Raw genomic sequence first — 11562 nt, 5'->3', positions numbered from 1 at the left:
ATGACTAGCTGAGGAGAAAATTGGAAGACAGAGATTATAAATACAGCCTAACAGGGTTGGTTTAGGCTGAGTTATCTGCAGGGTTGGTTTAGATACAAGCTTTTCCTTCCAATAAAAGTTGAAATAAGAGGTATTCACATCTCCCTTTTTGGTGGTCTTAAAAACTATCAGTTTTATCTGTGCAGGACAATTTATAGACGCTCTTCTTGAAATGGGAGAGGGATGAATTAGATGACCTTTCATGCTGTTAGCGCTTTTCTCCTCTCTTGGAAAAATGTTAAGCCTTGGCACTCAGTACCAGGTAGCACCCTCAGTGCATTAGTTCTGGTGAAATAAGAGAGGAAGCATTTCTGTTTCTTGAAAAGTTTTATTTGGTAACTATATACAATCATAAATACACATTCCTCTGAAGACTATAAAAGTCTTCTCCTCTAAACAATTAACTTTTCATTAAAAAAAAAAAACTTGAAGTTACACTTGCAGCCTATTATTTAAATCATTTGTGTAAAGAGTAAATTCAAGTAATGTATAGCTACCTCTACACATGTTATTAATATGAATACATATAATGTAGTTGGCTTGGTAAATAGTTTTTAAAACTCTGTAGCCTTTGAATTAAACTTTACTTGAAAAACAAAACGCAATTCTCACTCACATTTACCAAGGACAGAACCATCTCTTAAGCTTTGCCATTGCTTCCCAATGCTCCCTGCTTTAGGAGAAAACAAGGAACTACTTTGGGTCCATTCAGCGCAATCTTCCTCATTCTGCTCAGGACCCAGATAGATGCGCATGAAAAAAAACAAGTATAGACATAATTAGAGCAAGGAAATCTCTTCCTGATCTTGTCGCCAGATTCATATGAGATCCTTTCTAGTCTTTTATACTTTAGTCAGATCAGGTGGTGTTTGTTTGATGGCAAATCTATGTCAGTATTGATGCTCTTGGTTTCACAATCACACAAGTTTAAGAGTATTCATTCATTGAGCAAACATAAAAATTTAAACCTTCTTATGTTGGGTTAGTTATATAAATGTCCATTTCCAACATCCTCAAATGCCTTTAATCCAACTGCATATTTATGGAATAATGGACTATGGTCCTGGGACCAAATATTGTTTAAATTTGATTTGTTGAGAACACTACATAAAGGGAATCCTCGCCAAGACACAGAGCACTTCATCTCCTCAGGAGGAGATCCCACGCCATCCCTTCTAAGCAAGGGCATGGTCGAACTGTCCTTTCTCCAGGCCTTCAAGTCCATCAGCCCAGGTAGAGGTTGGCATGCTTCGATATGGATCCAAAAGAATCCGGAAGCACCGGACAATGAGAATGCCCAAGAAGATAAACAACAAAATCACAAAAACAAATGTCGTTTTCTGCTCCAGGGACATGCTAGAATCTGCTGATATGTTCCCAAGGGGCACTAGGGATGAAGGGATGGGCTGTCCTCCATCCATGGTCCAGGGAAGCCAGAGCACAGGATATCCTGGTTTCCTTTTCTTCCATCATCAATCTACAGTGGTCATGGTGGCTGCACTCTGGAGAGGCTGAGTTATCTGCAGGGAAAAAGGAAGGGAAGGGAATACCTATAAAATAGCAGCCTTATGTTTTAGGTTCACAGTCCTATTTTTTAGAGAGAAAAAGAAATCTGTAAACCAGCTTTCTTTTTCACCAGAGATACTCAATTCTGTATAATTACGGGGAAAGATATTTTACTCTTGCATGAAATTACCAGATTGTTCTCAGAAGAGCAACCTGGGGCCAGGAGGGATGGGCAGGGAATACAACTATAATATAGAAGATAAGAAATGTGCACAGTAATATTGACCTCAGGGTGTGCTGTCAACTTGACATCCGAACTCAGCCTCCCCTGCCAAGTCTCCTTCAGCTCTGCTCCACTAATATTACTCTCACATTATTCTTATGATAGCACCATTGAGCGAGCCTCAGCCAGCACTGTGGCTAAATTGACATACATTAGCCACTTTACTGCGAGCTTCATGAAAGCAGGGATCTCTGCAGCCCCAGTGTAAGGAAACTGAGGTTAGAAGAGGTACTTAAAATAGAAACCTTCTCCAGGAGCGTCAGGTTCTGGGCTCTGGGCTCCACTCTACTGCAAAATAAGTGTGGGACCTTGGAGAGGTCACTAAGCTGTAAAAATGCAAGTAGAAATGCCTGCATCTTTCATGGTGCTGTAATCAGGGTGCAGAGCTGTGAAAACCCTTTGAAAAGTATACAAAAAAAGAAAAACAAACAAAGCTAAGTATTGCTTCACCTAAGTTACAACTAAGGGAGCTATGCTGCTTCTCCTTTCCTTTCTACTGCCTGAGCCGAGGGAGAACGGAGGTATCTCAGACTCCCAAACCATCAAGTTACTGTTGCTTTTTCTTTTTTCCTCAGAAAACAAAGACCAGGTTCAATACTTGACCCTTGGAAGCACCTAGAGAATTAAGCCAAGAGAAAGGAATTGATTGATGCATATTTTCAAAAGGATAGTTTTCCTTACAGTGGTTTCCTACCATTTAAGACTATTTGGTACAGAGGAAGAGAAGGAAAAGGACAAGCTAACACTATTTTAATTTTACTGGTGGAAAAACTTAGATATATAGATATTACTGTATAAATATACAAGTAAATATTACCATAGAAATATACAAGTATATACATGACAAGTATACACAGAGGTCATTAAAAGCTTCAGATACTGAAGTAAATCTACTTAAATCACATTGTAAACAAAAGTGTATACATTAGACCCTACTGTATAGAAAATTAAATAACATTTATTATGAATTCGTTTATAATAAAAATTACACAGCACAGTAACTAGTTACGGAAATTAACACGAACACAAAATAAATTTTGTTCCATGAAAATAAACAACCAAATAAAAATAGAATACATGACCTAAAGTAAAGTATCAATACAATGTTTCTTCAGTTAACTTATAATCATTGCCTTCAAGTACAGCATTAGTAATCATAGTATAACAGTCTGCATTATATTGACACTTCAAAGTTTATAAAATCACAGTTTAAAAAACAGTTTATAAGGGGGATCTCAGCCAGGATCTGGGAGGAAGGAGTTACCAGTTGGGTAATGCATCATTTTTGCAGCTCTATCACTTTGAATTTTTTTAAAGGCTAGAACAGTTGCAAAACTCATTTATAATTCATGTTTGTTTTGAAGTAAGATTGGGATAAAAATTTGACTGCATTTTTAATAAATAAGCTCTTTAGGAATTTACAGTATGCTAATGCACTGGCTTTTGTTTTGGTTTGCTTGTTTCTAAGCACCCTCCCAGCCTTGGGTATTAATTCCTTGTGGGCCAGGAAAGGAGGGGCTGCAAGGGAGGCCAGAGCCTCCAATGCAGGTCTCCTCAGCACATCAGACAGGGCCTCCTGTGTCCGCCAGAAAGATTCAAACTATACTTAATCATATGCAACATAAAATTCTCCAAGGACTGGGCCAAAGAAAAGCCCACTGATGACAGAGGAGCAGATGCTGAGGCCATCCCTGATGTGCTCCTGCTTTTTCATATCCTACTGAAGATCCTCTCACTGTGATCCCTGCTCTCTTGCTGGATTATCAAAATCTCATTCCATGTCCTTTTTCCCTCCAGCCCAAACGAGGCCAGAGTCCTGTTCCTTGTCCATTCTCAACAGAGCTGAGACAGGAAGTTCTTTTTTTCTTTTTTTTTGAGATGGAGTTTTGCTCTTGTTGCCCAAGCTGGAGTGCAATGGTGCGATCTCGGCTCACCGCAACCTCTGCCTCCCAGGTTCAGGTGATTCTCCTGCCTCAGCCTCCTGAGTAGCTGGGATTACAGGCATGTGCCACCATGCTCGACTAATTTTGTATTTTTAGTAGGCCAGGATTTTTCCATGCTGGTCACGCTGGTCTTGAACTCCCAACCTCAGGTGATCTGCCTGCCTCAGCCTCCCAAAGTGCTGGGATTACAGGCATGAGCCACTACGCCCGGCCATTTTCAGAAAGTTCTTTAGGAAAACACCACATAATCCAAAAAGGAAATATAAGAAGAAAAAAGACCATTAACGGTATAAATTGACAAGGATTTCTGGATCTGTGAAATCCAAAAAATCAGGTAACAACTAGATAGAGAACCTTTTGAGTTCTTGAGAATGACCTCCTCAGCACAAGCAGGCTGACTAGTACGGGGATACTTTGCTCAGTCCCTCCCTTCCCACCGGGGGTCTCCCCTTGATGAGCAACATTGTGAGCCCAGGAGCAGTCTTCCCCAGCCTTGTCTTCCATACAGGGCAAATGCCAGATCCTTCTCTCCTGGATCAACTCTCATACTTTCTAGGCTTCACCCACAACTCAGGATTTAGAGCGAGCAAACCATTCATTTGGGGGCTGCAGTGATAGACAACCATTCCAGAAACTCCAGCAAATAACTTATTCATCCTGATTCAGATTATCTGCCAGATCTGCCTCTTCAACCACCCTGGGAATGACTCTGGGACTCAGATTCTGCATGAGGATGCCAAGTATTAGAATGATTTTTAAAATCAGTTTAATTTTGAAGTTTTACCATCCTCTACTGCTTAAAAGGCAAGGTACAAAGGAAGGGTTAGCCCTCTTTGCATTGAGAAGCCTCCTAAACTATAACTATGTGTATTCTCCAATGTCTTCATCACCAAACCTTTCCTAATATACCAAATTATGAGCAAATAGAGGTCAAAGAATTTTTTAAACTCTGTAGCACATTGAGAGTTGTAAACCTCTCATCCCCCAGCACACTGTGGTGCCTAAGTTCCTATAAAAATAACTGCTTTTGGTCAAAGTGTCAACATCTCCTATTAAATTGCAATATTTTACCTAGGAAAGTGGCACATTAATGTGCTAGCAGGAATGTGTGAGGACTGTTCCTGCCTGAAGGAGGGGGAAATGTGTTAAGTAGAAAGGCGATTGAAGGAAGACTTTGTTGGGAATGAGGGACTCCTGGACAGGACAGGAAGACAGGCATGGTGGTGTGAGCAGGGGGCCCAATGGAGAGCCTTGGGGGAGGGATGAGGGATGGTGGGTAGAGACAGCCAGGAGATGGTTGCTAAAGGGATAAAGAGATCCAGAAACCAGTGCTGACTATTTCACAATTTTTCCCAGGACTGATTGAAACCCCCAGAAGAGTCTGCTTGATTTTAAACCTGCAATCAGCTAATCAATAATTTACCCATATAGAAAGCTCCAACAGCATGGATAAGTTGAAGGATGCATCAGCTATTATAAGGTGGAGAAAAAGAAATAAATGTAATCATTTCGCTACCACAATACAAAAATATCTCAAGACATGTAATTTTTTTAAATGACTGTCTTGCAGTAAAATGTCCCTTTTTGGTAAAAATGATTCTTAGAAAATGTGCAAGGTTGCTTTTAACTGAATAATGACATCTGTCTTTTAGATGACCAGGGAAATCTGCATAAGTCTATTATTTCAAAGGATTTTGACACTACCTTCAGAAATCTTCATAATAACACATGGCAGCTATTTTAAGTATAAAGAAGGACCACAGTTACTCACGGCCGTATTTCAATCCTGACAGACGTTCCCCATCACACAGTACCTCCGCGTCTTCCCTTTGTCAGGTCCATTTGTGGGTGCTCAGGAAATAAAGTCTAATTTTAATACTGAAACATTAAAGAAAACCTTAATTAAAAGATACCCTTTTCAAAAGTCATATAATACATTCCTTTGCTCGAGTCAAGCTCCCTTGTGATATTGACAAAAACAGAAGACAACCGTAATTACTTATGAAGTCCAGCGGGCACAGTCATTGCAGCCACGGTCATTCGCACTCTCAGCCGCTCACTTTAGTTTGAGTAATTTTCAAAGTGGCTTTCCTCTTCCCTTGCCCATACTTCCTACACACTGCATCTTGATTCATCTTTCTAAGCCCAGATCTCACCACTTCTTCCCTCAGAAAACCTTTGCACCCCAGTGTCCACAGCCCAATAATCCCCTTGTGGGCCTGATGCCCAGATGTTTTCTGGACCACAAATTAGGACCTATGCTGACAATGGAATTTTTAAGATCAGAGTTTTGTCTTTATAAGTTTAGGAAGGAGCCAACACCAAATCACATTTAGTTCTCAGTAAAATGGCCAATGTGTTGATCAGAATAAACTTCCATGTAACTGAGTGTTGGACACCTGTGGAGAATGTCCTCATTTTGTCTATTTTTCAACTTGATCCAATACCTGCTGTGCCCTGAATGCCTCCAGGTTTCCTACCTCATAATACTTGCCTCCTCTCCTTCTTTCCATCTGTGGAGAGAAAGAGAGGAGGCAAGCATAATGAGGCAAGCATCTTTCCTCTCCTTCTTTCCATCTCTCCCTCCCTTAGGGTTCACACCAAATACCCGCTTCTCAGTGGGGCCTTCTTTATCTGCCTTCACTAAGGATGGGGTGTTTTCTACTCCATCTCCTGAGACATCACCAGTACTCTGTGGCAGCACTGATTACAGTGCAAGTCTCAACGGTGTTTATCTCCATCTTATTATACAATATGCTCCTTGAGGAATTATTTGCTGTTCTGGGATCATTGCCTTTTAAAATATAGGTTAAATCAAATCTTCAACCCCTTAGAGTCCAGGGAACTGAATTCAAAATCCAAGGCGCCAGCTAACTGATGCAGAGAGGAAAAACAAAAGCACAAGTCATCCAGCTGGACTGAGGTGCTGGACCATCACATTTGAAGTAAGTAAGTCTTGTTTTAAAGAATCACAGCTAGTTCAACTCACAATGACACATTAAAACCACAGATCTTGTAATTTGAAGAGCCATAGTTATTTGGCTCTTTAAATTTTCCTTGACCTCCGTGTTGATGGGTGGATCTGAAATATAAAAATCAGCCAGAGATAGACAGTTACCCTTTTATTTAAGAAGTTAATTTTTTCTTACCTAATCTACATTTTGGTGGGGAAGGGCAATCATTTAAAATATCCTGAATCCAAATGTCTTACACGAAAACTATTAATGTCAACATGTACCCTTCTCAGACTTGGATCCCTTGGACATTTTATTTCATTTGCATCTCATTATACAATTTCACAGTAAGGAAAAAATACTTTCTCTTAAGAAAATTATCTTAAAGCAATGACATGTCTCTTTTCTTTCTTTCTTTTTTTTTTAGTGACAGAAACAGAATTACTTAAGTGCATTGGACACCTTGTTCTGTGGAGCCACACACAGGGACTTGATTCTACATGTCATCAACTCAAGAGCCCACCCTTTTGCAGTAGGGTGCAATGATCATATTAATAGTTGCAGTACCTGTGTAGTCCTGCCTGGCACATAGTGGGGGTTTGATAAATAGGTGGGGATGAATGAGTGTTTTCTCTTTACACCATTTCTGTGCAAAATGATAAATATTTTTCATTTCTATTATGTGATCAAGCACACTGAGGTATGAAAATTATAAATAAACTGCCAAGAATTATAAAAATCAGTTACCAAAAAGGTAGCGCCCCCCCACCCCCACCGCCAAAGGATGTTAGATCCCAAGTTTTTCACTGGCATGTTGGAATGAACTGAAGGTGTTGTCCCTCAGGTGTTAATGGCCTGTAGGGCACAATGAAGCAATGCTGTCTGTATTTTAAGTGCACCAAAACCACGTAATTGAGGTACCTAATTTTTAAAACTTCTGGGTCAGAAACCTAGTTACGTGACTTGACGTGGTTTCAAAAGTAGGTGTCAAAACAGCCCATCCATTGAGCAAGGACACTCATGCGCTTGTCCAGTTTTCATTCACATGTGACGGACAGGACACTTTATCCTGCAAAGATATACTATGAACCTTATTTATATTTATCTGGCAGACTAGCGAGACCAATCTGTAGACTTTAACAGGAATGGAATTGCCTAGCTAGGCAGGACTGAATTTGCAGTGACTGGCAGAGACAAACTTACTCAAAATGCTGCATTATTCTGCAATAGTTCTGAAGTTAACTGTGGAAATGTTAACATGGCTTTGAATGATTCAAGTAATACACATCCTGATACTGAGCCTAAATAGAATCCCTCTCTACTTTTAGCACTAAAGGAAGCCTGGGCTGCATTCCTGTTTGTATAACTGTAGTCTCTCAAAGTACATTTCATTCTCCAACCCACTCACCCACCCTAGATGTGTAAATCTCTCAAATGATCCTATTATCCATCCCCACCACAATTGTGAGCCATCTGCATAAGCCACCTCATTATCTAAGCAATGGAATCACCACATAAGCAAATATTATTCCCCTACAAATCTTTTAGAAATTCTGTGTGTTATTCTAGTGAACAGTAAATTCAGGATATACACACAAAGATACAAAATATTTCATATAAATTCAAATAATTCATGGCCCTCTTGTTTACCAGCAAAGAACTTCAGGTAAAGATTTCCTGGCTCTTTCTAGGTGTTTTATAGATTTTAAATCCTCCCACTCCCCTTGTTTTTGGCTCATATAAACACACGGCAATGTCTATATGTTTTTTTTTTTCCAAGAACAGTCTTCCTGTTCCAATTCAATATCCCTGATGCTTCAAAATTCACAGGAGAACTAAGGGTAAATATTATTTTATACTCTCAAAACATAGACTCAAGTCTACTAGGGGAAAGCCTACGAACAATGATTTTATAAACATGAGGATGTCTTCAGCTACAAATGTCAACAGGCAGTTTCAGAACTCTTGCCAGCCCCCACTGCTGCACTGGGAAGTCTGTTCTCTGCTTGTTCCTGCAAAGTCAGCCTGCAGACACGTCTGCTTGGGCTGGGAATGGACCCTGTTATTCTCAACTCGCTGCTGCTTGTAAGCTCTGGGTCAACAGGAGACCTTTCTCTTCAGCCTCAGCCCCAATCTTAGCTTTACTTCTTCCCCATCTTCATCTTCCTCCTAATATCTGCTTGAGGAATTTTTAAGGGACTGCAGGGCAAGGCTGATGCCTAGCTGAGAACATCAGAAAATACCATGAGGGTGCTCAGTCAGGAACCAGTGGTATCAGAAGGCACCCTTAGCAAACTGGAACTTTTAGCTTCAAATAATAAGCCCTATTGTTTCACCTGGTTTTCTTTGCCTTTCTTTGTGTGTTTCATAGTGAAAACAGCTACTTGCTGATACCTCAAAAGGCTAGTGCTGCACACAGCTTATCAGCCAAGGACAGTCAGCGCTATCAATAAGAGTGGTTGAGTTGTGATCCTTTGTAAACAAATCAGAGCATCCTTGTTACATTTTGGAAGGTTGGACGTTTTAGGTGACTGAAAAAAAAATATGATAATGGGCAAACAGCTTTCAGAAATAAATTACTGCAGCTTAGGAAAGAAAAAAAACCCTGTTTTACTACTTCTTCATCCAGTATCAATAACATTATAAACTTAACCATGCTTTAAAAATAAAGGCATCATTACATTTTACCCCCTCTCTTCTCAACTTTATCCAGCAACTGTTTAATTAGACTTATCTAACACCTAGATCTAAATTCAGAACTATGATCCGAAAGGCATGTATGCGATGATTGCTCATGCATCAATTGTAAAGTTAGAGAAAAGCATTTAATTAGCCCGTCAAAGATACAGGTTGGGTCAAGTACCTGGCTCTGGCTGAACAAACACTTGATCCATGTCCTGGTGGAACAGTTACAGGTAGTTACGAGCCTCTTTAGTTTCCATTCTTCCCGACCACGCTGTGTGAAAGCAGTAGACAGTGGTAGCTGCAAGGCAGTTGATGGCACACCCCAGGTCTAAAGCTGTTGTTTCAGGCTTAGAAACTTCCCATTAAAACCCCGAGTTAAAGGAGCACCGTCTTTCTGTATGAGGCATCGTTAACGGCCAATACTGCTGCTTCTTTGAGGTAAGCCATGATTTCAGTTCTGCCTCAGCAACTCTTCAGAGGATTCTGCTTCAGTGAGTAGAGGCAGTATCCTAGCAGTGTGTCTGAAATCATCTTCAAGAAAGCATTAGCATTCAAAAGGAGTACCACGGGGGAGGAAAACATCACTGGGCATTCCCATACCTTTTCAAAATCAAAGCCATAAATCTACCAGTGCTCTGTCCTCTTTATTGATTGTTGACACTATTCCTCTTTGGGAGTGTCAATTAGCACCTCGCAGCAACCCTTCATATTGATTATAGTTGATGACCTTCAGGCCAACTCAATTAATAGGAAGACTTCTGGGGAAGGGCATCAACTTAGCATTTGGGAGAGAAAGAAAAGGCTCATTTTCCTAAAGAAAACGAAAGTGACCTTTCCGAAAAGCAGCACTTATGGGAAGGAAAGAACCATTTAAAAAGAACAAAATCGTAGTTTCACCACCTGTCACCTGGTTGTAAATTAGCTGGGCAGTAGGTTGCCAGGTCCAGCGTCTCTCTGAGCAGCCTGCACAACTGTGGCATTGGCAAAGCCCCCACCCCACACAGGGCACCTGAGACCACTTGATGAATAAAGAAGATTGATTTTTGTTAGAGAAAGTTGTTCTCATTCTACAGATTCTAGTTACCTGCTACAATGCTTAAATTACTTTCCTTGGATAAATAAATTTTCTAAATAAATTTAGAAAATATTTTTGGCTAAAATTCTTCATTAAAAAAACCACTTCTCTAAAAAGAATTCAGCATAATGCTTAAGACGGAGCATCCTTGTTTTCTGGCAACTCACCACTTTCTTTGTTGAAGTGGAAGCACAGTGAGCGACAACACTCCCACCCACCAAATGATAGGGTGCGTGATATTTAAAGCTGCCTCTGACTGTGCCTGTCAGCTACGCTGTCTCCTCCGCTCTTGTGAGCAACCGGCCATTACCCAAAGGCTCTAGGAAACTGGAACCAAGCTCATTTTCTAAGAGGGAAACCCCATCTGCTCACGACAGACCACAATCCTGGACAGGACAGGCCTCGGACCCAAAAGGAACCTTTCAAATCAAATGCTAAATGTTAGGATCGAATGCTTGATGTTACAGTCTAACCTCAAGAGAATATGCAGGTTCTTTCCCCATTTGTTTTCCTAATTTTTAACTGAATTTTCTTTCCAGTTCATTTTACTTATCCTATTTTCAGACACACACATACCACACACCGTAAGACAATGGGACACATGAAATCCAACCGAGCATGATCATCCTGTACTAACTGGCATCCCTCTTGCATTCAGTCAATGCTGGCAGAGGGAATGCCTGTCTTGGCAATGCCAACAGAGTGTGGTTGAGGAATCTTTCCGACCCCACCCTCCTTCCTATACTTACCATTCCATGCGGTGAGAAAATATCATAGATAGACATGAGCCTGGGTGACTGTAGCTTGCCCTGCCAAAGGGGCCTTCTCGGATATTGTTTTAGCCCACAGACTTGTAGAGGTAGAAGGGAACCTGAGAGGGCCTGTGGCTGTCCTTTAGCTACTCTGCAGGCTGAAATCATCCCAGAAAGATGAGTGCCTTGCTTATTTTAAAAACTCTCCAGGGAAGTAGATTCCATAACTTCCTCTGACAACCCCTATTTAAACGAACTCCTCCACTGCTTACTTAGTCTGAATGGGTTGGTGCATTTCTTTTCATTCTGTCCTTGCTGCAAAAAG

The 11562-nt window shown here is 40.7% G+C and overlaps 1 protein-coding gene across 1 annotated transcript; it reads right to left on the bottom strand.

Moving 5' to 3' along the window:
- Positions 1-351: 351 nt before the first annotated feature.
- Positions 352-9956, bottom strand: CTXN3 (cortexin 3). Its single transcript, XM_011942096.1, has 3 exons — positions 9589-9956; positions 5543-5649; positions 352-1559 (listed from the first exon to the last, which is right to left on the bottom strand). Exon 3 carries the CDS (start codon positions 1458-1460, stop codon positions 1215-1217), a length of 246 nt encoding a protein of 81 aa, XP_011797486.1. The 5' UTR covers positions 1461-1559; positions 5543-5649; positions 9589-9956; the 3' UTR covers positions 352-1214.
- Between the last annotated feature and the right edge of the window lie 1606 nt (positions 9957-11562).

The sequence above is a fragment of the Colobus angolensis genome, unplaced genomic scaffold, assembly GCF_000951035.1.
Source record: "Colobus angolensis palliatus isolate OR3802 unplaced genomic scaffold, Cang.pa_1.0 Scaffold206, whole genome shotgun sequence".
NCBI lineage: Eukaryota > Metazoa > Chordata > Mammalia > Primates > Cercopithecidae > Colobus > Colobus angolensis.
Note: the sequence above shows the minus strand (reverse complement) of the source record. Positions and strands in the feature narration are given on the sequence as shown.

Bases quoted from the DNA above. Each gene is read 5' to 3' on its own strand.
- CTXN3 (XM_011942096.1), bottom strand. From the start codon at position 1,460: ATGGATGGAGGACAGCCCATCCCTTCATCCCTAGTGCCCCTTGGGAAC.